This window comes from Entelurus aequoreus, linkage group LG08 (assembly GCF_033978785.1).
Source record: "Entelurus aequoreus isolate RoL-2023_Sb linkage group LG08, RoL_Eaeq_v1.1, whole genome shotgun sequence".
In the NCBI taxonomy this organism is placed as follows: domain Eukaryota; kingdom Metazoa; phylum Chordata; class Actinopteri; order Syngnathiformes; family Syngnathidae; genus Entelurus; species Entelurus aequoreus.
In genome coordinates this window covers 48544101-48572095 of record NC_084738.1, presented here as the reverse complement: position 1 = coordinate 48572095, position 27995 = coordinate 48544101, and the positions used below count along the sequence as shown (strand labels likewise).

Genomic DNA, 27995 nt, shown 5'->3' with positions numbered 1-27995 from the left:
ATAGTTGCTTTATTGAGTTTACAACCCCCTGGCGCTGTTTTGTACTGTTTTTGTACTGTTTCTGTACTTGTTTTGATTATCTTATTTCTTTGATTGTATGTAAATGTTGATTATAATTAATAAAGGTTTTGAAAAAAAAAAAAAATGATGCCTTTTCATCTCATAATTTCGATTGTTTTATATATCATATTTTTGACTTACCATGGTAGGTGACCTAGTTCCGGTCTACCTATATGACGTGACGTCTATGGTTTTCTTAAAAATAAATTACAGTACACGATTGCAGTTATGTAGTACCACCCCGAACCAGGAAGTGGCAGTAGTGAAGACACCACAGTCTACTTTCCAACGTCCACCAGAACAGGAAGCAGAAGGAAGACGCCGCAGCGCTTTTGAGGACGCTGATTAATTCTCCTGTGCCGTTTTTCTTTCGTTACCAAAACGTCGTACGCAATGAGGTAAGTAAAATATATAATATGGAAAATTAAAGTTACATTTATCTAGTTGCTGGTTGTGTACGAGGAAAGTGTTATTTCTCTATGAAGAGTCTATTGTTCTCTTCCTCCGAGTGCCACCGAGATGGCGCGGTAGCTAGCCTAGCCCAAAGCTAATTTGTCATTTTTTAAAAGGATGGTTAGAATTTTTCCTTTTCTAGCTAAACAATACAAATGTATCTTAATCTAAATGCTTCGATCCGTCGCGTGGAAACGAAACTAACGTTAACACGTTGGCGTGTGTGTTACCTTGTTAGCTATTTTTTTTAATGAATGAATAAATATGTGTGGAATATTACAATCTTTATTCTGAACAATGTCGATGTTCTTGTGTTGTTTTTCTTCAGAGGAGACCGCGGCAGGGGTCGAGGAGGCCGCTATGGGTCCCGGGGAGGAATGCTCCAGTGAGTTGAACCACATGGCTGCTTGCTCTAAAATCCTTATGGATGAGGGCGGACCTACGTCACTTCCGCCTACCAATCCCCTAGCAACTGGGAATTCGTTGAAAACAAACCAGCTCACAGCGAACACAGCATTGACAGAAAAAGCATTTAACGAGCCTTGTGGCTTGGAAGTCGGCGTTAAATCCTTCGTTTACGCATTTTTACTTATTCGCATATCGTGTGAAAAAACGAAAATGTATTATTTACGTCAAACTCGTCTCAGTGAACTTTAAAGCTTCTCAGGCTTAGCTTAGCTTGCTAGTTAGCTTAGCCTGCGCGCTACTAAGAAAAAGACGCGGAAGTTATCAACAACAAGATCAAGTGTTAGTGTATAAAATATTGAGAGATTTGAGGGCTACATGTATTGTTTAAGTACAACTGTTCTTCGCCAGGTGTTCTTTGGCCGCCCTGGCTTACGTTTTCCCGGTGGTGTCCATCTTTACGCTGCCTTTGGTATCCTCTCGTTGTCCGGTTTTCTAAAATAGCTAGCTAGGCTATAGACTATATAGTATATACCGCATGTTATTTTTGTATTAATCAATGTTTATTTATATAGCCCTAAATCACAAGTGTCTCAAAGGGCTTGTACAACAACAACTTCAGCTGTCGAACGTTATAAGGTACAAATTCAACAAGTACAACATTAGCACGGACGGTATAGCCAAGTTGTGGTTAAGAAGGTGGATTTTTGTTCCTTATATTTACCAGAAACGAAGTGATCCGAACACACGACCCGGGACTTTGGGGGACTCCAGTGAGAACCGTCCTCGTTTTCCCGGTGTAAAGCCGCGAGCCATTTGTCTCGTCTCTGTGGGCTTTTATCGCGCTTTGGCAGAACAAAATACAACCTTTGTTTTCCCTGTTTCCAGTTGTGGTTAGCACAACCAAAAACAACACAGTTTTTCGGCATTTTGGAGGCAGAATGACAGGTTTAACCAGCGTAGGTCGACAGGTTAAAGAGTAATGGCAAAGGTTTGTTTTCAACGCCAGTCTCGTTGCTATGGCTCGAAGAACCCGTATGTAGCTCAGTTGCCCGGATGTCGGCCCTCACCCATTGTCCTACCTTTTGTATTAATTATAACGATGTCATCATTAAGTATTAATATTATTTATCATTTAAAATTATAAAACAATACACCAAAATGTTGATATATTTTGTGTTTGTATCATAACAGAAAGCATGGTAAACCAATTGCTTTTTTTCCTGTTTAGGTATCGCCCATTTGTTCCACACATCCCATTCGATTTTTATGTGGTGAGTAAACGTGTTTTGTGCTGCTCTGCATTTTGCATTTGCTTGTCTGATGTGAGATTTTATTGGTTGCTGCCCTTATCCAATATATCTGCACCTTATTGATTTTTAATCCTGCACTACCATGAGCTAATGCAACGAAATTTCGTTCTTATGTACTGTAAAGTTCAAATTTTAATGACAATAAACAGGAAGTCTAGTCTATTACTTAAAGGGGAACTGCCCTTTTTTTTGCATATCATTCACAATCCTAATGCAAAACAAGCACGCGTTTTTCTTTTGTTTATGCATTCTAAATAGTAAATAAATGCGAGCAAATGTCCGCTTACAACGGGCCTCTGGGAGTCGCTCTATTCTGTCTATAAGGCGCTTAAACATCTAAACACCTCCATAAAGGTTTTATATTCATACTGTGTGTATAACAGGTACATTCTAATAATATGTAGTAGTATTTGTATTTTTCTCATTTTAAGCATATGGCGGCACATTAATTTTAAACTCATCACAATACTCCCCTTTACTACTCACTGGAGATATCATGAGTGCCAGCAAACATAATTAGACATAATTTACTGAAGAAGTAAATGCTACCCAGTGCTTAATGACTTGCAGACGACCAGAATCTGGGTCGATGTTTTATGCGTAGCAGAGCAAGATTACTCTTGCAAAAACCCATCATCAGTAGGACAAAACTAACCCGTTAAAGTTTATGTTCATAAAGCTTATATATTTAAACAAAGTAACGTACGTGACGCGCACATACTGGCAAGCGATCAAATGTTTGGAAGCGCAGCTGCTACTCACGGTACCTGATATTCAGCTGGGAATGACTAAAACAGTAAATAAACACAAGACATATATCAATCAATCAATCAATCAATGTTTATTTATATAGCCCTAAATCACAAGTGTCTCAAAGGGCTGTACAAGCCACAACGACATCCTCGATACAGAGCCCACATACAGGCTAGGAAAACTCACCCCAGTGGGACGTCAATGTGAATGACTATGAGAAACCTTGGAGAGGACCTCATATGTGGGTAACCCCCCCCCCCTCTAGGGGAGACCGAAAGCAATGGATGTCGAGTGGGTCTGACATAATATTGTGAAAGTCCAACACATCAGCGAAAGTCCAGTCCATGGTGGGGCCAGCAGGAACCATCCCGAGTGGAGACGGGTCAGCAGCGTAGAGATGTCCCATCTGATGGACAGGCTAGCGGTCCACCCCGGGTTGGGAGCAGAGTAGAAAAGAAAAGAAAAGAAAAGAAACGGCAGATCAACTGGTCTAAAAAGGGAGTCTATTTAAAGGCTAGAGTATACAAATGAGTTTTAAGATGAGACTTAAATGCTTCTACTGAGGTAGCATCTGTAACTTTTACCGGGAGGGCATTCCATAGTATTGGGAGCCCGAATAGAAAACGCTCTATAGCCCGCAGACTTTTTTTGGGCTCTGGGAATCACTAATAAGCCGGAGTTCTTTGAACGCAAATTTCTTGCCGGGACATATGGTACAATACAATCGTCAAGATAGGCAGGAGCTTGACCGTGTAGTATTTTATACGTAAGTAGTAAAACCTTAAAGTCGCATCTTAGGTGCACAGGAAGCCAGTGCAAGTGAGCCAGTATAGGCGTAATATGATCAAACTTTCTTGTTTTTGTCGAAAGTCTAGCAGCCGCATTTTGTACCATCTGTAATCTTTTAATGCTAGACATAGGGAGGCCCGAAAACAAAACGTTACAGTAATCGAGACGAGATGTAACGAACGCATGGATAATGATCTCAGCATCGCTTGTGGACAAAATGGAACGTATTTGAGCGATATTACGGAGATGAAAGAAGGCCGTTTTAGTAACACTCTTAATGTGTGACTCAAACGAGAGAGTTGGGTCGAAGATAATACCCAGATTCTTTACCGAGTCGCCTTGTTTAATTGTTTGGTTGTCAAATGTTAAGGTGGTATTATTAAATAGATGTCGGTGTTGAGCAGGACCGATTATCAGCATTTCCGTTTTCTTAGCGTTGATTGCAAAAAGTACTCTATTAGCCACAACACAACCAGGCTTATGTTTAATATGCCACAAATTAATCCTACATAAAAACACCTAGGTGTTTATGCTAGCTCCTAGCTCCTCTGCTAGCTCCTAGCTCCATAGAACACACCAATACAATTCAAACACCTGATCAACACACACAATCACTCAGCCCAAAAGACCGTTCACCTAACCCAAGGTTCATAAAGCTTATATATTTAAACAAAGTTACGTACGTGACGCACACGTACGTGCAAGCGATCAAATGTTTGGAAACCAAAGCTGCATACTCACGGTAGCACGTCTGCGTCTTTGTCATCCAAATCAAAGTAATCCTGGTAAGAGTCTGTGTTGTCCCAGTTCTCTATAGGCGTCTGTGTATCAAAGTCAAAAGTCCTCCTGGTTAGAGTCTCTGTTATCCGAGTTCTTCGATCTTGACTGCATCTTTCGGGAATGTAAACAATGAAACACCGGCTGTGTTGTGTTGCTGCTGACTTCCTTCGCAAAATACGTCCGCTTTGCACCGAGAACTTTCTTTGCTTGCTCAGCTTCTTTCTCCATAATGCAATGAACATAATTGCAACAGATTCACCAACACAGATGTCCAGAATACATCCAGAATGAGATGAAAACAGCTATTTCGTATTGGCTTCAATGTGGAAGGCATACCTCTGTTCCCCGGGCTACGTCACACGCATACGTCATCCTCAGAGGCGTTTCGAACCGGAAGTTCCCCGGGACATTTAAAATTGTGCTTTATAAGTTAACCCGGCCGTATTGGCATGTGTTGCAATGTTAAGATTTCATCATTGATATATAAACTATCAGACTGCGTGGTCGGTAGTAGTGGGTTTCAGTAGGCCTTTAAATGTTGCACATACACAGCTCACCTTTCTTTTGTCAAAGTAGGTGTGCTTAATGGTTGTCAAGGGGAGTATAAGATCAACATTTTGGCTGATTGGGTTAAAAAAACATCAGCTATCAACCATCTGTATAGTGATCACTCCTTCACAGTTTCATTTTATAACCTTTCATAATAAAAAGACTCCAAAAATTATAAATAACTCACAAAGTGGAAAAGTAAAGATGTCATTTAATATGTGATCGCACATTTTTATATATTTCAGTGCATGTAAACACAGTGACCGTTCTTTTCCTCAGTGTGAGATGGCCTTCCCGAGAGTGAAGCCTGCGCCTGATGAGAGTTCGTTCAGCGAGTGTCTGCTGAAGAGAAATCAAGATCTGAGCCCGACATCTACAGAGCAGGTCAGTGCTACGGCTGCAACTATCAACTATTTTGACAGTCAACTAGCCGTCGAGTAATTCAGCTTGAGATATTAGGCATGTGCTTACTACAAAGATGACTAATTCATTCATAAATATTTATATATATATTGTAACTTTGCTGTTTATTTGGCAGTTACAAAGATAAAGAACATTAAACCTGTTTCCATTTAAAAGTAAGGACAGGCAAAGTGCCAAAAATACAAAATACTGTTTTTATGTAAAAAGGACTTTTAAAGTGCCTGCTATAACAAACGATAAAACAACAAAACTAACTTCTTCAAAAAGAAACAAGCATGTTGTGATGTTTAAAAAGCTGCACACTGGTATATTATTAACTCCTGATATTTTAGCAATCTAATAGACTCAATGTATAGAATTGTTTCATTATTTCTTAACGTTTTAGCTATCTGACTTTGTTTCATCTCATGATATGCATTGGTGTCTGTTTTGTGTGTGACGTTTGTTATTGTGCTTTTCTTCATTGCACGGCAAATTGACGCTGTCTTAAAAAGTACTTGAATTGATTTACACAAGGTTTCAGCTGTAGGACTCTAGCTAAAATCTATTTTTCGCACAAGTTTGTCTCACACTTGTTTGCAAGGTAACTCGTAATAATTGCTATCACTTTCTATAATGTATTCACGTTGCAAATTTTAATGGTCTATTTCTGCATTTTAGTCCTCCATCTTGTCCCTTGTGACTAAGATCAACAATGTCATCGATAACCTGATTGTTGCCCCTGGAAACTTTGAAGTGGTAAGTTCTATTTTTACCTCACATTAATTTAGGTGAGAACTTTTTGGGCCGTATATTTTGTCTGTGGTCATCAAATGTACTATGGATTATGGCATTTAGTGGGGAAAAAGCATGACGTTGCTGTAGTAATCACTAAAATATTTACATGCACCAAAAACAGTTGACACCCACGCGAAGCAGCAAAAAGGCAATGGATAACGCCACATTGATTAATGGGGTCATGTACCGTAGAATCTTGTATGAGAACCTCCTGGCCTCACCCAAAACATTGACAATGGGTGGTGGATGGGTCAGCATGACGATGACGCAAACATTAAGCTAAAGCAGCGACTCGGGAGGAAACATTTTGTCGTTCTCGACATTTCTGGGTTTTAAATGGCTGTCAAAGTGTAACAACTTGTCGGTATATGTCCTCAGACTTCTTCTGGTGAGGTGGGATGCATGATTTATGATGTACAATAAACTTCCAGGAAGCAAGGAAATACCCCGCTAGTTGATCATGTCAAAATTGTACACAGGCTTGTGATCACAGCGCCGCTATAGTTTGTCTGCATTAGCGCTTAAAATAACAATATCACTAATACGTGGTTAGTATTAAAATCAGAACATGTAAATTAAGTATTGTTGGTGGATTTTGAAGGGTTATTTTTGGATTTTATGGGATAGAGAACCTGTAAGGGGATATTTGTTTATTAAAAAATCCATGTAAAAAAATCATCATGTCTTTTATGATTGTGAACGATAGGCAAAATAAAAAAGTGCAGTTCCCTTTAATACTCAATGCTATCGTACCGTGAGATTTTGATAGTTACCATTCAATTAAAAATGAGGAAAACAATACCGTAATTTCCGGACTTTAAGCCACACCTGACTAAGCCGCACCAGTTAAATTTAGGGGAAAATACAGATTGCTCCATATATAAGCCGCACCCGACTATAAGCCGCAGGGTTTTGATGTGTAATTACCGTAGTATATAGGGGTTCCTGCTACCACGGAGGAGATTGTCGGGACAGAGATGACTGTTTGGGAACGCAAAGCGTCCCATTTATTAACAATAAATCTTTCAATCATTCAATCAAACTTTCACATCTTTGACATGGCGAACAGCATTCGTGCAGAGTACAAATAATACAACGGTGCAAAGTAATACAAAGTGCTCACCTGTACGTTATCAAAATAACCAGCCTACCGGTATATGAAAAGTCAGTCTTTAATCATTGTGTCATCGTCTTCCTCCTGCGTACTAAAACCACCGAAATCCTCTTCGTCTGTGTCGGAGAAGAACAGGCCGTAAATAAGCCGCACCCTTGTATAAGCCGCAGGGACCAGAACGAGGAGAAAAAGTAGCGACTTATAGTCCAGAAATTACGCTACTTCAATGACCCACCACATAAATGCTACAATATAATTACATTCATACAGTTCTATATTTTGATATTGAATCTCTAACAAATGAATATACAATACATCCAGAATTAGAGGAATGCTTATCGTCGTGAAATGTTACCATTTTTTAATAGTGTCAGCTTTATTTTGTGGTGACACTTTCGAGCGTCGCTGATTCTTGTCTGAAAAACTTTGTTAGCTCTACACATGGTTGAAAGCGTTTAGGATTACGCAACCATTTCCACATTCTGTAATTTATTTTTATATAAATACCAGCGTTTGCAGCAAAAGTTACTTATGCACATTTCACCTATGCTGGTGTAGCTTTTTTTGTGCGCGACAGCCTTTTGTAACTGTGTCTCTGGTGCGTATGTTAAGAAGCACAATTTGATGCTGTCTACTGTATGGCCTTGTAACAGGAAGCTACATTCAGACAATATTGTGTGTTTCTAAGGGTGGGTATACACGTAGTGCCAAATCTTTAAAAAAAAACTATGTGAAAAACAAATAATTCCACCAGGGAAATTAAACTAATGGCCCAGCATGAGTGTTTGGGAACTGTATGTATTCACTAATCACCTGACTATGCAGTTAAGATTTGTCATTTCAATATTGTGTGTATTTTCAGCAAATCGAGGAGGTGCGTCAGGTGGGCTCTTACAAAAAGGGTACCATGACAACTGGACACAATGTTGCTGACTTGGTTGTAATCCTCAAGATTCTTCCCACATGTGAGTTTTTCTTTGCCTCTAATTTCAGTTGGTTTGGTAGTTGACAGCAGCACTTTCCTCCAGTAGCGTGTTTACATATGGTCCAAAAGATATTGTTCTCTAGGGGGTGCAGCAAGGATGAAGGGAAAATTGTGTCCAAAGGAGGCTTGCCATTCAAGCCATAAGCACTGCTTAACACTGTCAGTTCTAGTGATGCATAAGAAAACAAAGTGCAGTCCATACCTTCACTGATAATGATGATAAATGCATTTTATATCAGCCTGTGACTTAAAGATCATCTTGAATTTCTGCCTTTTGTACCTAGATTTGTTAATTATGTGCCACGCACAATGAATACATGGGTAAAAATATTAATATGGCATTATATTGCAAAAATATTTTAAGAAATAAAATAATTTTACGAAGTGATCACTCCAAACTTGTGCGTTCTTTGACTCAATCTGCTCCCTTAGACTGGAGTGCCTGCCACTTTTCTCGTTGTCTTTCGTAAAATCTTGCACTCTTTCGCCCTAATTGATTACCCCTCGAGGAACTCTGAAGAAACTTCTATCCCTTTTGCGATTTGAATGGTTCCAACAGCCTAAGACAATGCAAGCATCGAGCATTTTTCTTCGAGAAAGGCAAAATGCTGCTCCGAACGCTATGACAACACTTAAAACAGTGCTGTACGGTGTGACAAATTTACTCGCAAATGCGCCTAAAAATAGATGTCGACTTTTTTTTTTTTAACCGTCGCACATGTGCGAAAAGAGATTTTAACCCCTAATCGCATTTTGCTCTTAAAAAAACCCCATCCAAATTTGAAAACTACAGTAAAATTTTCGCCCATCTGTATAGCATGTGGCGAAGTTGGTAGAGTGGCCGTGCCAGCAATCGGAGGGTTGCTGGTTACTGGGGTTCAATCCCCACCTTCTACCATCCTAGTCACGTCCGTTGTGACTCAATCTGCTCCCTTAGACTGGAGTGCCTGCCACTTTTCTCGTTGTCTTTCGTAAAATCTTGCACTCTTTCGCCCTAATTGATTACCCCTCGAGGAACTCTGAAGAAACTTCTATCCCTTTTGCGATTTGAATGGTTCCAACAGCCTAAGACAATGCAAGCATCGAGCATTTTTCTTCGAGAAAGGCAAAATGCTGCTCCGAACGCTATGACAACACTTAAAACAGTGCTGTACGGTGTGACAAATTTACTCGCAAATGCGCCTAAAAATAGATGTCGACTTTTTTTTTTTTAACTGTCGCACATGTGCGAAAAGAGATTTTAACCCCTAATCGCATTTTGCTCTTAAAAAAAACCCCATCCAAATTTGAAAACTACAGTAAAATTTTCGCCCATCTGTATAGCATGTGGCGAAGTTGGTAGAGTGGCCGTGCCAGCAATCGGAGGGTTGCTGGTTACTGGGGTTCAATCCCCACCTTCTACCATCCTAGTCACGTCCGTTGTGTCCTTGGGCAAGACACTTCACCCTTGCTCCTGATGGCTGCTGGTAGCGCCTTGCATGGCAGCTCCCGCCATCAGTGTGTGAATGTGTGTGTGAATGGGTGAATGTGGAAATACTGTCAAAGCGCTTTGAGGACCTTGAAGGTAGAAAAGCGCTATACAAGTATAACCCATTTATCATTTATTTATTTATAAATTTAAACCATAACCAAATGATTGATTATTAGTAAAAGTATGTCACTGCATGTATTTTAGTGGAGGCGGTCGCTGCTCTGGGCAACAAAGTTGTGGAGACTCTTCGCACCCAGGACCCTACTGAAGGTACCACTGAGGGACTTAAGATACATACAGAAGTACACAGCGTGTACTTCTTGTACATTTGGGTGTCTAATGCAGTTGGTAGAACAAATGCTGTGGATATTCTCACACTAGTGCTCATTGTTACCTGACATTATTGTGTGTGTCAGTGCTGTCCATGCTGACCAATGAGACAGGCTTTGAGATCAGCTCAGCGGACGCCACCGTCAAGATCCTCATAACCACCGTCCCTCCCAACCTCCGCAAGCTGGACCCCGAGCTTCACTGTACAAGCCCACACACACGCATACAAATAAATCATATAATGTGATAACTACTTGATTTTGTTGTCTGTAGTAAACATCAAGGTGCTGCAGAGTGCCCTCGCTGCCATTCGCCATGCCCGCTGGTTTGAGGAGAATGCTTCTCAGTCCACGTAAGGAAAATCTTCATCTCATCAGACTTTGCTTCTTTTCCAAATAGATTGCATCAGCTAAATATCAAATCAAATATTCTGATATTCAGGGTGAAGGTCCTGATCCGCCTGCTCAAGGACCTCAGGCTACGCTTTCCTGGATTTGAACCTCTCACTCCTTGGATTCTAGACTTATTGGTGAGACACTGAGACCACTCATCTGCTTATTAATGATAACACTTCTTTGTCGTCGTTACTGTACAGGGCAACTTCTATGGGTGTGTAGAGGTACTGCAGGGAGCCCTTGTAATGTTGATAAACATCTATAAACTTATTTGTATCATTCAAAATTCACATTTATTTTTTAAAAGATAATTTTTTTAATAGGGGGCGTGTCTCATTACACTTCCTGTTCAGTGCAAAGTAAGTGTCAGAATAATAGCATGTCAGTATTAAGTTGCTTTCAGCAACTAAAAAATTGCACCCTTTTAAAAATAATTTTGATTAGCCATAACAAAGATTTGTGTCTGTTCAAAAACCGTGTTGTAGTGAAAACATTCAACCAAATTATGTTAGCGGTACATATTGAGAAAGGTTGATAAATCTTTCATCGCTCATTTTTGCGTTTTCTGACAAATGCGAGCAATGCTTAGATTTCAGTTCTGTCTACAACCACTTATGTCAGCCAGCCAGTCCAAGGGTTATCGACATAAGCGGGTTTCACCATATACTGTAGAGCGATGGGTACTGAATTCTGTATTTGATAAGTGCCAACCAAAAACGGTACTTGACTTTGATGCCTTTTGTTGCCCGTTATGCCACTTTCGGTTGCGGGCTTTGCGGGAAAACCGGCGTATTCGTAGCGAAACCTCTGGAGATAATATTGCAATTTTCCATTTCAACAAAAAGTGCTCAAACGTCAGGCGCTACTTTTCAAAATGCATTAGCTCCATGCTAATTTACATTGAATATACCATACACGTGCTACTGATTAGCATTAGCCATTTTACATGGCTATTATGTCACCCCCAAAATTAGTAAACAGAACTACAATTAAGGTGCAAGTTACATTTACAATTATGCCTGAACCTTATGGCCTAAAAATAAAATCTCAAATGTTTTCACAAAAAATTTGATTGACCTTTTTCCGATTTTACTTATTTAAAAAAAAATTTATATAAAAGACTGAGATAATTCAAAACAAGTTTTTATTTTATTTATTCGAAAACTAGTAGCTTGAAATGACACTGCGTCTTACTCATAGCTAGGAATGATGTTTGATAAGGAATTATCGAGTTTGAGCCTATTATCGAATCCTCTTATCGAACCGATTCCTTATTGATTCTCTTATCGAGTCCAGATAGGTTGTTGTATATGGAAAAAAACACACAATATTTGGTTTAACAAAAGCTCACTTTTATTATATAAGAAAAAAATAAAATCTAATAAATAAATAAATATTGACTGTTACCCACCTAAAAAAATAAAATAAAATAAATAAATATTGACTGTTGTTACCCAATGTATATTAAGTGGGATTTTTCAGAGAAACAAATATATACAGTAACACAAAAACAACCTGTCTCTGTGATCTCTAGGTGTATAAATAATAATATAGTGTTAAATAAAATCAGTCCTTTGGGCACAAAACTGAAAATAATACAGCTCTCCAAAAAGTGCACTTCTGCTGCTATTTGACATAACTGTTTGTTATGATGCTTTGACATTTTTGCACTTTATTTCTTTATTGAAAGAAAATTCTATGAAGAGAAAAGTTCTTTGCAAATGTGGTTACAATGCTAAAAAATGAAAAGTTAAAGCTAAAAAAAGAAATACACTTTATTGAGTTAACATTATTTCTTTATAGGGGGAAAAATGTTATGAGCTAGAGAATATAACAACTACACTACCCAGCATGCAACGGGAGTTACGAGCATGCGCGGTAGCCCCGAAAAGTGTTGCATGTTGCCACGCTGTGAAAGTAAACGTCAAGAACTCAGCCAACACGCCTCGCTACAGTGTGATTTTGTTTTGTTTACAAGGAAAGAAAAACAAAAGTTAAAAAAGGGAGATATGTTGTATATATATGTACCGTATGTGCTGCGGTTGTTTTAAGAACGTTGCGACAGCTGCCGTAAAGGAGGTGTGTTGCTAGCCTGGTTGCTATGTTTCCGGTTGGTTGTAAAAGTGTTTGTCATGTGTTTTACCCTGCTAAAATCTCTCAGTAAAGTTATTCGATGGATTATAGCTTTTGTTTTGAACTTTATTACACCTTGGAGCGCTTTTTCCCGTCCATTGTTTTCCTGCTTTCGCTATCTGCGCCTAATGACTGAGCTACGTGACGTCATTTCTTGTGATGTCCCACGGAGCATTTCTGGTCGGGACGGGATTCGAATAAAGAATCAACTCTTTTCCTTTACTATGGTGGTCTCGATAACGGGTACCGGTTCTCAAAAAGGGATTCGAGTCCGAGGACTCGGTTCTTTTCTTATCAAACAACCGGGAAAACCGGTTTCGAGTATCATCCCTAATTGTCATTTGTACTATGTTCTTTTTCGACCAGATATGGAATTGTACTATTTATGGAATCATTTTCAAAGAACTAAATTTAAGAGCTTACGCTGGGAGGCAATATTTCAGTTTAAAATAAAATACTAATGGGAAAAAAATATAGCATTGTAGATTGCATGCAAATAAACAATTATCTCCAACATTGAGATTAATAATGTGCAAACTTAAAACTTCTTTCTTGAATAAAATACTTTGTTAAACAAAAATGTAGCATTGCACACAAATAAACACTAATAAAATAGATACTTAAAATCAATAAGTAGTACATAATCAATCAAATCAAAGTGTGTAATTAAAACTTATGTTTTGAATAAAATACTTACGTAAATAAAAATGTTGTACATTGTATGCAAATAAATAATCAAATAAACTATTGAGAGGGCTATGGTTTTAGTGAGCGTATAAACGCAGGCTTTTTCATTGTATGTGCACCACATCCTGGCGATGTGCAGAGCAACCGCTTTAGTGATTTGTGCCTTGTGCTCATTTCTTATCGCACATAGTACCTTGTGTGAATCAGTGATTCTCAAACTGTGGTATGCAGACTACATCAAGTGGTGCACCAAAAATGATGCAACTCGAGCCGTTATCAAAGGTTTTTTCATTATCAGCCTTCAATGGAAGTCGTTACAATCCGATAATTGCAGGCATTGGACAGGGCGTTATATCAATATTATTAATATATTTATTTGAAACTCGAAATAAAAAAATAAATATTTTTTTATATTGATATAGATTGAATTTGCGCAGCAATCTTTGATGTTTTGACAAGGATGACGCAAAGATCACTCTGTCTGCACTGAGAGCTGAGGCCCTCCTCCATGCACAGAGGTGGGCGGGGCAAGATCTCCGCGCAGGCTCACTCAGTCGTTAAACAACAAAAAAACATCAGCTTTGAAGGAACTAGTCAGTAAAAGACGACAAATCTATTTTCACCACCTTAAAATATGACACAAACTCGAGTATGTGAAGCTGCATGTTAAAACAGCCCAGCAGCACCTCAAACCCAAAAAGATCACTGCTAGCTTCTTTTTCCTATTGTGTTCCACATGCAAATAAAAGTGGAGTGCTATTACTAAAGCGATGTCCCATCACATTACTAAAGATATGTTCCCAGTTCCAGGAGTTAACAAAAAAGCTGATTTATAAAAATAAAAAACTACTGAAAATAATTGACTCGTTTATGAGTTTCCAAGTGTCAGCTACTTTGCACAAGAAGCACTGACAGAACAAATGGGTGAAAAGGTGTTTAGCTGCTTTGGCAAAATAATCACCTGCCACACACCATCCTAGAAGCTGTTGTTGGGTTGGTGTTCCTGGCTAAAAACATAGAGGGAAGAAGAACATGCTTACTTCTTCTAAAAATGTTTAACTAAAAGATGCTTTTGTTACTAAATCATTTTTAAGTTGCTGCTGATGTTTAAAAAATATTCTTCTTAAACCAGGCACTTTATTTCAAATTTTGTTCTTTTGTATTTTTGTGATTAGCATAGGGTTTAAGCATTGCTCAAGGTTTGTTTTAAAGAAGATAAAAAATAAAATTTTACTTAAATGTATTTAAAAGATTTTATTTTCAATTGTAATATTTTTAATGTGCATCCATTTACGCATGAAACTTTGGAAAATTACCCAAAAAAATTGTTTGTGGTAAGTAATATACTATATGCATAGGGATGATACTCGAAACCGGTTTTCCCGGTTGTTTGATAAGAAAAGAACCGGGTCCTCGGATTCGAATACCTTTTTGAGAACCGGTACCCGTTATCGAGACCACTATAGTAAAGAAAAAGAGTGGAATCCCGTCCCGACCAGAAATGCTCCGTGGGACATCACAAGAAATTACGCCATGTAGCTCAGTCATTAGGCGCAGATAGGGAAAGCAGGAAAACAATGGACGGGAAAAAGCGCTCCAAGGTGTGATTAAAGTTCGAAACAAAAGGTATAATCCAACGAATAACTTTACTGAGAGATTTTAGCAGGGTAAAAACACATGACGAACACTTTTACGACCAACCGGAAACATAGCAACCAGGCTAGCAACGCACCTCCTTTACGGCAGCTGACGCAACGTTCTTGATGCAACCGCAGCACATACAGATATATACAACATATCTCCGTCTGGCAGAGTCTATTTCCTTGTAAACAAAACAAAATCACACTGTATATGTGTTGTCTGTCTAATTATAAATAATGCAGACGAGGCGTGTTGGCTGAGTTCTTGACGTTTACTTTCACAGCGTGGCAACATGCAACACTTTTCGGGGTGACCGCGCATGCTCGTAACTCCTGTTGCATGCTGGGTAGTGTAGTTGTTATATTCTCTAGCTCATAACGTCTTTCCCCCATAAAGAAATAATGTTAACTCAATAAAGTGTATTTCTTTTTTTAGCCACATTTGCAAACAACTTTTCTCTTCATAGAATTTTCTTTCAATAAAGAAATAAAGTGCAAAAATGTCAAAGCATCATAACAAACAGTTATGTCAAATAGCAGCAGAAGTGAACTTTTTGGAGAGCTGTATTATTTTCAGTTTTGTGCCCAAGGGACTGATTTTATTTAACACTATATTATTATTTATACACCTATAGTGATCACAGAGACAGGTTGTTTTTGTGTTACTGTATATATTTGTTTCTCTGAAAAATTCCACTTAATATTCTTTGGGTAACAACAGTCAATATTTATTTATTTTATTTAATTTTTTTAGGTGGGTAACAGTCGAAATTTATTTATTTATTAGATTTTATTTTTTTATTATATAATAAAAGTGAGCTTTTGTTAAACCAAATATTGTCAATCAATCAATCGTGTGTTTTTTTCCATATACAACAACCTATCTGGACTCGATAAGAGAATCGATAAGGAATCGGTTCGATAAGAGGATTCGATAATAGGCTCGAACTCGATAATTCCTTATCAAACATCATCCCTATATATGCATACATATTTGGCTTTCACTTTGTCTAAACTCACTTTCCGGGGAAAATATCAAGATACAATATGTGTATTGTTTATCGATATTTAGCCAAAATATATCGGGATATGTTGGCAACACTAAATTGGCCCTAGTGTGTGAATGTGAGTGTGAATGTTGTCCGTCTATCTGTGTTGGCCCTGCGATGAGGTGGCGACTTGTCCAGGGTGTACCCCGCCTTCCGCCCAATTGTAGCTGAGATAGGCTCCAGCGCCCCCCGTGACCCCGAAGGGAATAAGCGGTAGAAATTGGATGGATGGATATCGGGATATGAGTTTTGATCCGTATCGCCAGCCCTACTGTAGGCCGTAGTCGACGCCAAAAGAAATAGGACACATTGCGGAACCATTTTACTCACTCATTTCTATCACTCAGCACAGCTGAACCGATTTTTCTCCAATATGTATTTTAAACATTGAATAAACTACATGTGGAACATAACATAGGACCCAGTCCTTTACAATGTAAATAAATAGTTTACTATGCTGGTACTTGGAGAGACGAGTGTATTCTGAGGTAGTACCGTATTTTCCGCACCATAAGCCGCACCTAAAAACCACAATTTTTCTCAAAAGCAGACAGTGCGGCTAATAACCCGGTGCGCCTTATATATGGATTAATATTCATATTTATTTTCATAAAGTTTAGGTCTCGCAACTACGGTAAACAGCCGCCATCTTTTTTCCCCGTAAAAGAGGAAGTGCTTCTTCTTCTACGGTAAGCAACCGCCCCCATAGAAGAGGAAGCGCTTCTTCTTCTACTGTAAGCAACCGCCAAGGTGAGCACCCGCCCCCGTAGAAGAAGAAGCTCGCGGATATTTAATTTCATTTGTTTTTCTGTAAAGACAACAAAATGTCTCCTACTAAGAGACACGCGTACAAGGTTCCACTGACTTTTGATATTCATGTGAACCGCACTGTGGATACAACGGGAACACGTACGGTGAATATTCGCACCACAGGGAATGAGAAGTCGTCCTACTGTGGTTGTAGCTTGCCATGCTAACGGCCAGAAACTTCCACCCACGGTGATATTCAAAAGGAAGACCTTGCCAAAAGAGAACTTTCCAGCCGGCGTCATCATAAAAGCTAACTCGAAGGGATGGATGGCTGAAGAAAAGATGAGCGAGTGGTTGATAGACGTTTACGCGAAGACACCGGGTGACTTTTTTCACGCAGCGCCGTTCCTGTTGATCTACGACTGCATGCGCGTCCACATCACAGATGGTGTCAAAAAACAAGTGAAGCACACCGAAGAAGAAGAATTCGAGGGATTTGTAGATGAGTAATAACTTCAGAAAGTGAGCTTTAAATGTTTATTTTGTGTGTTGCGTGACACTAACGTATGAGCAACGTTGAGTTATTGATGTTGCTATTGCTCTGCACTATTTTGAGTGTTACTATTTTTGTGATTGCACATTTGCACATTACATTTTGGGAGTGAAGAGAGTTGTTAGAACGCTGGTTTGTAATATATTATTAAAGTTTGACTGACCTATCTGACTGTTTTGTTGACATTCCCTTTAGCGTAGCGTAGGTGCGGCTAATGGCACGGGGCGGCTAATAAGTAAACAAAGTTTTGAAATATTCCGTTCATTAAACGTGCGGCTAATAACACGGGGCGCCTTATGGTGCGGAAAATACGGTACTTGGTTTAAAAAAAAAAAGTTTGAGAAATTATTTCGCCAAAGTAACCTGCTTTTTAGCTGGTGTTTGTTTATTGTTGGGGTCTTGTTCGCTTAGTAAAGAGTTGCATTTTCCGCACTCTACTGGAGGCTTCGGTTTGAGATGCTGGATTAAGTTTGTTGTCTTTTTTTAAAACAAACTTCGCGGCGTGCAGTCACTTGTTCCACGCATGTTGCTGCAAATCTAAACCACTAACGACACTCTTTTCTTTGAACAAACGTCTCGCCCGCGTTTGCATTCACCATGTTTTGCTAGGTTTGCGTTTTACACAAAGGAAATATGGAGGAGGACGGAAGCTACTTGGGGCAAAAAATATGCCCCAAGAGGAGAAAAAAACATAGTTGGTTTTTTTTATCAACTATTTTTTTTAAAAAACTTGAATTTATCAATAAAATCGATTTATTGCCCAGGCCTATGTACAATTATTACAGTAAAATCACTTTCTTTGTAGGGCTCAACAAAAGACAAGACGGCCATGTCCATCTTAATGGCAACACACAATATATTACAGCACAGTTAATATCAGCTCAATGTTAAATGTCAAATAAATTTACATTATTAAACAAATTAACATTTATGGTATTTAGCAATATTTAACTGTACCTTTAACTGGCAATACTGTGGCATAACCTTTGAAAGACACAGTCATGTAAGTGTTATGTGTGTGTTGCAGGGTCACTCTGCAGTGATGAATAATCCATCCAGACAGCCTCTTTCGCTCAACATGGCCTACAGGTCAGTTCCTGCTGACCTCTCCTTTGCATGGACGGTCCTTTTGATGTTGTGTGGTTTTGCATGCAGTGTGTAAAAGTTTTACATTTGTGTGTCTTTTGAAGGCGTTGTCTGCAGATGTTAGCCGCCGGTCTTTTTCTGCCGGGCTCAGTGGGAATCACTGATCCATGTGAGAGCGCAAACTTCCGAGTGCACACGGTGATGACTCTGGAACAGCAGGTGAGGAACTCAGGGATTTATTTTTCTTTGATAGTGTGTATTATTGTTATATATTGTTTCCCACAGTCTGCTATTTAGCATAATTGTAGAGTAAAGTAGTTGTCACTGCAGCACTTGGTAAATAACAGTTAAAGTTGCTTGTTACACAGAATATATGCTGAATATGCGGTTGTGATGCTATCTACTGGAGGGAGTTGTAACTACACTCTATTCAGTTCATACATTACTCTTTGGTGAATGTGAGCAAAAATATTACGAAAAATAAAATTTTGGAGTTTTCTGGTTTCTCTCCATTTTTTCTCGTATGCTTTTCAGCGTGTTCTTTTTATGTAACTGAACTATTGTCATCAATGAATTTCCCTTGGCGATTAAGAGTTTGTTGAAGTCCAAGTTGTCGTATGACAAATATTTCCAATTACCAGTACAAATATCAGTTATCCATCCCTATACAAAATGTGTGTGTTGTGTGCAGGACATGGTGTGTTTCACTGCTCAGACACTGGTGAGGGTTCTGTCCCACGGAGGTTACAGGAAGATCCTCGGCCTGGAAGGAGATGCAAGCTGTAAGACATTCCTCTCATTGGGAACATTTACATCTTTGCTCCATAGCTCCTCGTATATAGAAGCCATTTGAAATTGTTGCAGATCTGACAACTGAAATGTCCACATGGGACGGTATCATCGTCAACCCGTCAGAAAAGGCCTATGAGAAACCCCCAGAGAAGAAGGAGGATGATGAAGCTCTGGAGGAGGGAGGAGATGGAGAAGATGACAGCATGGAGACCCAGGAATGACACGAAAGGTAAGCATGGAGAAAAAATGCAAGTCTTTGTGCTTCTTAAATTGAACTATGTGCTCTTCTTACAGTTAAAACGAACCCGAGGTCAAAAACTGGATGCAACACGCATGACCACGGTTTTTTCATCAAAGATTGGTAACAGTTGTGGATTTGTATGTTTTTTTTATTTGAATCTGTTCTCAAATAAATTTCAGTTTTTAATGATATTCTTATCAGTCATTTGGTTTAAAAAGATGGAAATTAGGTCCAGTCAATAGAAACATACTCAGAAAAAGGAACAGTTTTACTTTCAGTTAGACCTACCAAGGCTCAAATGTGACTGACAAAATCGATTTTATAACAGTAAGGGTGTCCAAACTTTGCACCAAGCATTCAGAAAATTTAAATGGATACAACAGCAATCCAATTTAATATATGCTATGACATTTCACCAAAGACATTTAGCTTTTTTGGTTACAAAGTACATTATTGCAACATCTAATACTTTTAATTGTTAATGTAATATGACTATGCAGATAAACATGCCGTCGCCATTTTGGACACCCTTTATACAGGGAAACTGTAAAACGCACAAGAATTATGAGCTGACATTTGCCATACTGTGAGTAAATGAACATTAAAGGCCTACTGAAATGAATTTTTTTTTATTTGAACGGGGATAGCAGATCCATTCTATGTGTCATACTTGATCATTTTGCGATATTGCCATATTTTTGCTGAAAGGATTTAGTATAGAACGTCGATAAAGTTCGCAACTTTTGGTCTCTGATTAAAAAAAACTTTGCCCCTACCGGAAGTAGCGTGACGTTGTCAGTTGTTCACTCCCTCATATTTTCCTATTGTTTTCAACGCAGCTAGAGCTATTCGGACCATTACCCCATTAATTTGAGCGAGGATGAAAGATTTGTGGACGAGGAACGTTAGAGTGACGGACTAGAATGCAGTGAAATACATTTTTTTTTTCGCTCGGACCGTAACTTAGGTACAAGCTGGCTCATTGGATTCCACACACTCTCCTTTTTCTATTGTGGATCACGGATTTGTATTTTAAACCACTTCGGATACTATATCCTCTTGAAAATGAGTCGAGAACGCGAAATGGACATTCAGTGCCTTTTATCTCCACGACAATACATCGACGAAGCTCATGCTAATTAGCATGAGCTAACGTGATAGCATCTGTCTCACATGCAGATAGAAACAAAATAAATAAATCCCTGACTGGAAGGATAGACAGAAGATCAACAATACTATTAAACCATGTACATGTAACTACACGGTTAATAGATCTCAGCCTGGCAAAGCTAAACAATGCTGTTGCTAACGACGCTAAGGCTAACTTAGCAACCGGACCTCACAGAGTTATGATAAAAACATTAGCGCTCCACCTACGCCAGCCAGCCATCATCTGCCCAGCTCATCAACACCCGTGCTCACCTGCGTTCCAGCGATCGACGGCGCGACGAAGAACTTCACCCGATCATTCGTGCGGTGGCCGGTTAGCATCGGCTAGCGCGTCTGCTATCCAAGTGAGTAATCCTTGTGTTGCTACAGCCAGCCGCTATACACCGACCCACCTACAACGTTCTTCTTTGCAGCCTCCATTGTTCATTACACAAATTGCAAAAGATTCACCAACACAGATGTCCAGAATACTGTGGAATTATGAGCTTTTTTGTATTGTATTCAATGGTGAAGGCATACCTCTGTTCCCCGGGCTACGTCACGCGCATACGTCATCCTCCGAAGGCTTTTTCAACCGGAAGTGTGGCGGGAAATTTAAAATTGCACTTTATAAGTTAACCCGGCCGTATTGGCATGTGTTGCAATGTTAAGATTTCATCATTGATATATAAACTATCAGACTGCGTGGTCGGTAGTAGTGGGTTTCAGTAGGCCTTTAAATGTCCATGGTACACAATGAAGGTACATTACATTTCTGCAGTACATATAAAAATCAGTACAAACATTTGCTAGGTAAAAGAAGCGAAAACTGTTAGTTCTGTTTGCAGTGTGACCTTTGCTCCTGAGGACGAGTCTAGATCCAAAACCAGAAATCTCAGTTAAGTTCTTGTGTTGACTTCATGGTTTGAGTTTAAGCCAAGGATGCAGGATGGTGACGATGGAGAAGACTGAGGATGCCAGCCCACAGGCGCCCACAAAGCCCCTCCCAGTAGGGTACATCCCCAGGCGGTCTAGAGGGATGAAGATGTCGCACGTGTTCCTCAGAAGGTCAAGCAGCAGTGGCGGGTTGTCGTGCAGTACTGTGCCCAGCAGGTGGAGCCGTCTGTGCAAACACGTCAACAGGTATGGCAGGGCAAAGGAGGCCGCGACTGCAGGTGAGGACAGGTCGGGGCTGGGTTCTCGTGAGGGAGGAGATTTAGCTGCTCTCTGCCGTGCTTCACGCTCCATCAGGAGATGGAGCTCATACACGTCTCGAGTCAGGTTGAGGATGAGTGCAAACAAGTAGTACCTGCCGTACGCAAGAATATAGTCTGTCTCACATACTTGGATAGGAACACTATGTAGCGTAGAGCTCATGTTCCACTTACTTAAAAGATCTCTGGCTCCACTTTCGCTGGTCCACTTTGGAGACGACGCCCATCTTTCCGGCCCACAGGACGTTGTCACAGGCAAAGTACATGGCTCTGTTCAAGTGGCTGACGGTGATGCACAACCTCAGCACGCCGTCGGAAAGGTGGACGCTCCTCTTCGCAGCTTCGACGGCCTCCACCGAGTTCCCCAAACGCAGTACTACCACCACACAAAGCAGTGTTCAGCAACTCGCATGGCGTGACGGGGAAACTCGCGCACTTACGCTTTCTTGTCAGGCTCAAGTGAGCTTCCAGCTGACCCACAGTCTGGGCAAGTTGAGCTGCAGCGCCACCTTTGTGCAGTGTGTATCCTAGCAGTGTGCAAGCATACTGAGCCGCCCTGAAATCACAACACTCGTCACAAAAACTACAAACCTCAGATTTCACACCTGATAGTAGAAACTATCACAACACTCGTCACAAAAACTACAAATCTCAGATTTTACACCTGATTGAAGTATTTTCTACCCATTCAATTAGAACAGTGGTTGTCAAACTATTTTTTTTTACTAAGTACCACCTCAGAAAACATTTTGGCTCTCAAAGTACCACCATTTAAATACTGTAGCCTAGTAGACCTTAATATTCATTAAAACAAGGCAGATTTTTGTCCACTTTACCATTACACACAGTTTGAACAGTAACACTTGTGGAGAATGCATATGTTTAAGAGTTCTTTCTTTATTCACAGCCATGTTTAAAGCAGCCAGTGTTTTTCCATTTGTACTCTTTCTATTTTTTTAGGAATATGCCCGCAAGTAAACTGTGTGTTACCTTGAAGGCTTGCAATGTAGGAGTTTGAGTACTCCCTTATATCTTATCTGTAGTAGAACAATGAGCCTGTATTCCTTTCTGGAGAGGGTGGGGGCTGTTTGCGTATTCAAGAAGTTGTCTCTTCCTGTTTGAATGTTAGACCATCCCGAGATGACGGTATGACTGTATTGATGTGGGCTGGTCTCCTGAAGCTTCAGTAAAACATGATAATATTCCTATTCTGTCTTGATGGTCCTTCTTACTCTGCATATATGTCATCTGAAAGAACTTGGGATTGACCAGTGACTTTAATTCCCTGAGAGGTGGACTGGTCAGACGCAACACACTATACAGTAAAACTATAGGAAAATAATACAATACTTTATTCAGGTGACTCTTCAGTGTACCACTACTGTTTAAGAATTAGAATAACCATTTATGTAGCCTCATTTTATACATAATTTACTTATCTCACGGTTTGATTCAGCACACTTGGAAATGAGTACCGAAGAAGTCCCAATTCAGTGACAAAAAACTTGCGAGTTTTGAACAACGTTCATGAATCGCACATCTTTACACACATTCATCATGAGCGTTTTGACCGCAACATTCATGCAAAAGTGGCATATATTATTTTAATTCTGAGTGTGAATGCATCCATGCACTAAAAATACTTAAGTGTGCTAGTAAGGACGGTGTTTTAAAAAGTTTGTGATGAAGTAAGACGCTGTAGCTTCTCATAAAACATTGTACAATTTTTTGTACAATGTACAATCACAGTGCCACAGCACTCACACCAAAAAACATTGTACTGTACAATTTTTTTTAATGTTGGGACGGCGTGGCGAAGTTGGTAGAGTGGCTGTGCCAGCAATCGGAGGGTTGCTGGTTACTGGGGTTCAATCCCCACCTTCTACCATCCTAGTCACGTCCGTAATGTGTCCTTGGGCAAGACACTTCACCCTTGCTCCTGATGGCTGCTGGTTAGCACCTTGCATGGCAGCTCCCGCCATCAGTGTGTGAATGTGGAAATACTGTTAAAGCGCTTTGAGTACCTTGAAGGTAGAAAAGCGCTATACAAGTATAACCCATTTATCATTTATTTATGTTTAAACACAGTGTTGCTATTCAGTGTACATTGGCCAAAACTATTAAATATGCTTTAAAATATGTTTTTAATAAATACTTAGGCCTACTGGGCTACAGTATTGGTCATTATGGTGGTCCTTGAAGAGCCAAGAGTTGTGTGAAGTGGTACTTGGTGGAAAAAGTTTGAGAACCACTGCGTGGTATATGTATAATCCATGGTATATTTATCAAATGTGACGTGAAAGAAACATGTTGGTGGAATAAATACCGAATCATTTTCTCCTTGGCTTGACTCTGCGAGTTGAAGCGAAGCCATGAGTCCATTCTGGTCGACACAGCTAATCTTAACTTTTAGCTGTCAAATCGAAAGCGGTGGCAACCGTTAAAACTGTACGTTCGCCCTCCAGAACTTAACAAGCAATTAGAGTGTTACTTTTCAAAAGAGCGTGAACTTATGAGCACAACATGGTTTAAAATGTCGCTCTTGTTGTATTTCTTTTCCGGGTCCGTTTCACTGCTGCTGCTTCTTCTCTTCTTCTTCATTTTATGGCGGGTCGCAACTAACGTTATAAGTGCATACCGCCACCTACTGTACTGGAGTGTGTATCCTCAGGGTGAGTACTTAAGGTTACAGACTGTTGGTAATATACATATCAAATATGTATTTACACAAAACCACACAGACAAAAGGGGAGAAAAAAAACAATAATAATGATATAATAAAATGAAAATAAAAAACCTATACTTTAAGTATTAAACCTGTGATCTTAAAACCACTGCGACCTCTCCGCATACGTAAAAGGACAATTAGCAGCGCTTGTGGCTCTACCGCCTCTTGTGGCAAGAAGCACAAACTACAGTCAAATGACAGACAACTACCAAAGTTGTTTAAAATGATTTTATTTTTAACTGACAGTCTCAATAAATATGAATAAAAACAGAAGTATGTTCAGTATGTGGGAGTAAATCCACAAAAAAATATTCATGACTGTACTGTATTCGGATAATTATTATTACTTTTTGGGGCCGACCATAGAGTCTTCAGCCAGACAACCAGACCTCGCTTTGGAAATTCCAACTGTTATCATTAATTCACAACACATCATCATAAATTCACAACACATCATGGCAGGAAGTTAAACTTTATGGATCTACAATAGAAACCTTAGTGTAAGAATCGCTTTTTTGTGGTGGAAATAATTTCCGTGTAAAACTGAACAAAGCGAAGCTTCATTCTTTTTTTTTTTGTCCTGTTCAACTACTCAGGCAAACTAGGGGCCCCAGACACCCATGCAGTGCCACAGTACTCAAAGCAAAAAAGCACATCCATAAAAATAAAATAAAAAACACCCCAAAACGTCAAAAAGATGACAAACACGTACAAACACACAAATAAAAACACCCCATAAAGCCAGAACACCCGATGACCCCTTCGGCCAAGAAAGCCCACTCAAACCAGTCATACAGAACAAAATAAATATATAAATACATAAAATAAATAAAGTACAAACACAGCCCAGCTAAAAGACCCCAACCTGTGTACAACCATCCCCTGAGTACACCAAATAACTAGGGCTGTCAAATGATTAAAATTTTTAATCAGATTAATCACAGCTTAAAAATTAATTAATCATGATTAATCACCATTCGAACTATGTCCAAAATATGCCATTAACTGTATATTTTTGTGGGAATTGAAAGATAAATGACAGAAGACATGTGCATTTAACATATGTATGCATGTTTATTTTAATAACATCCTGTTTTTTACAATGACATTTCCTCGTCAAAATAGGAAAACAAAATAGGATGGCGTCTCTTATTTAAATGAAACTGAAATAGTAAAACAAAATAGGATGGTGTCTCCTTCTGTAACACACTAGCCATCTTGGCCATTTCTCTTCAACAAAGGAAAAACAAAGAGATTTCTCTTTTTTATCAAACCAAAAGAACATGGCCTACACAATTACATGTGGCCCGCTTCTCTATTCATCCTTTAGCCAGTTACTGAGGCAAACCAATTTGTCCACATTTTCTGAGAGTAAAGCTGACCGCTTCTTTTGCACAATGTGACCGGCAAGTGAGAAGAGTCTTTCACAGGGAACTGAGGATGCAGGAGTGGCTAGATATTTCCGAGCCAACGGAGCCAGCTTGTCATGGGCTCCTGCATGAGATGACCACCACTGCAAGGGACAGTCCGTCATTTCAATGGTGGGCTCTGCTCTGTACCTGTGTAAGGCTCTGTCAGGCTGTACCTCTTCATCTGATTCTGAATCTGAGCCCAGCTGTAGAAGAAGGTTCATTTTCTTCTTGGGTGGCCCATCTTCAGTAGTGTGTGAAGGTCTTCCAGGTGATTCACGCAGAAGGCCTCCAAGTTTGGTCCACACCTCCTCTCTGTCTGCCTTGGGCACACTTTTCAAGTCCTTAAAACGTGGGTCCAGTGCGGTTGCAATCTTGAGCCATGCATTGTTGGTGTGTTCTTGGCGGGAGCCTAGGTCGTCTTTGAATTTGGTCTTAAATCTAATCATGTATGCAGGGTCCTCATCAGAAGTTTCCATTACACGGTGTAAGTGGCAGAGGGCAGGTAGTACCACTGAGCAGGAGACGTAGGCCTCCCCACCCAGGATCTGAGTCACATACCTGCAGTGGAAAACACACACACACACACACACACACAGAGAGAGACACAGAGACAGATACACACACACACACACACACACACACACACACAGACACAGAGACAGATACACACACACACACACACACACACACACAGAGAGACAGACAGACACACACACACACACACACACAGACAGACAGATACACACACACACACACAGCCACAGACAGACACACACACAGACAGATACACACACACACACACACAGACAGACAGACAGACACACACACACACACACACAGACAGACACACACAGACAGACACACACACACACAGAGACAGACACACACAGACACACACACACACACACACACACACACACACAGAGAGAGAGAGAGAGAGAAGGAGAAAGACTCAAGTAAATTACTTGAATGCAAGTTGTTACATTTAATAGTAGATTAACGTTTGGTTTAATAATTTAATTTCAGCCTACAATGAATTTCCACATTATATGATGGAAGGCTTACCGGCAGGGCTCTAGAAGGGTCTCCAGTCTCTGGAGTTTATCCCATTCTGCTGGCGTCAGCATGACGAGATTATGCTGCTGTTGATCCAGGGTTGCTTTTATTGCTGCTTGATTGGGGATGATGCGTTTGACCATTTCAAGTGTGGAATTCCACCGCGTTGGAACGTCTTGGATCAGTGGCTCCTGCTGCTGTCCGAGTTTCACCTGCTCTGCATTCAGCTCCGTTAAGTTTGCCGGGCTGTGTTTAAAATGTCCCACAATCTTGCGACACTTGGCTAATGCAGGAACAAATCCGCTGTCAGCGAGACTCACAGTGATGCTTCTCTGTATGACGTGCGCGATACAGGGCATATGCTCGTATGGTAGAATACGAGCCGCAGCAATCATATTGCGTGCACTGTCAGTCCCAATGGTTGTAACTTTTCTTTCAATTTCCCACTTGCATGCCACAGTTTGAAACTGTTCTGCACATGCCTCTGCAAAGTGGCGTTCTTCCGTTTTCATTATAGTTAGCGCAAAGGACTGCAATTCCCATGCTTTAGTTATTAAATGTGCAGTTACTCCCAAGTAATTTGTGTTACTCACTGACGTCCAGTGGTCTCCTGTCAGGGCGACATATTCCGCTTGAGCTAAAGCCGCCTCTTTTTTCCCCTTTTCTGTTTCATAGAGTGCGTGGATACTTTTCATTATTGTGCCTCTGCATGGTGGCTTGTAGGATGTATCGAGGGACGCCACTTTCAAAACATCAGCGAAGCCCTTATCTTCAACAATGCAAATCGGTCTACAGTCCTTTGCGACCCATTTGGCAATTGTGTTAGTTTATTTATCCGAGTTGGACTTGCTTACTGGTCTGCGTTCACTCAGGGTTGTCTGACGCAAGCCAGGTGTAGCACTGGAAGC

The 27995-nt window shown here is 40.0% G+C and overlaps 3 protein-coding genes across 4 annotated transcripts; 1 reads left to right on the top strand and 2 right to left on the bottom strand.

Moving 5' to 3' along the window:
- The first annotated feature begins 307 nt into the window (after nt 1-307).
- On the top strand, nt 308-19719 carry ilf2 (interleukin enhancer binding factor 2). The gene is made up of 15 exons (XM_062056706.1): nt 308-458; nt 842-898; nt 2150-2192; nt 5382-5486; nt 6186-6263; nt 8279-8381; nt 10077-10142; nt 10289-10405; nt 10476-10554; nt 10644-10731; nt 18437-18498; nt 18600-18714; nt 19187-19277; nt 19360-19516; nt 19582-19719. The coding sequence occupies exons 1-14, from the start codon at nt 454-456 to the stop codon at nt 19506-19508; spliced, it is 1158 nt and encodes a 385-aa protein (XP_061912690.1). The 5' UTR covers nt 308-453; the 3' UTR covers nt 19509-19516; nt 19582-19719.
- On the bottom strand, nt 19665-24677 carry pex11b (peroxisomal biogenesis factor 11 beta). 2 transcript variants are annotated; one of them, XM_062056708.1, is made up of 5 exons: nt 24383-24677; nt 24218-24304; nt 22332-22447; nt 22066-22267; nt 19665-21986 (listed from the first exon to the last, which is right to left on the bottom strand). In XM_062056708.1, exons 2-5 carry the CDS (start codon nt 24271-24273, stop codon nt 21596-21598), a joined length of 765 nt encoding a protein of 254 aa, XP_061912692.1. In that variant the 5' UTR covers nt 24274-24304; nt 24383-24677; the 3' UTR covers nt 19665-21595. The 2 variants fall into 2 exon arrangements, with proteins under 2 accessions (XP_061912692.1, XP_061912691.1); XM_062056707.1 differs by having other exon boundaries at nt 24218-24672.
- Nucleotides 24678-25767: 1090 nt separating this feature from the next.
- LOC133655126 (zinc finger BED domain-containing protein 4-like) lies at nt 25768-27354 on the bottom strand. The gene is made up of 2 exons (XM_062055045.1): nt 27097-27354; nt 25768-26589 (listed from the first exon to the last, which is right to left on the bottom strand). Exons 1-2 carry the CDS (start codon nt 27228-27230, stop codon nt 25935-25937), a joined length of 789 nt encoding a protein of 262 aa, XP_061911029.1. The 5' UTR covers nt 27231-27354; the 3' UTR covers nt 25768-25934.
- Between the last annotated feature and the right edge of the window lie 641 nt (nt 27355-27995).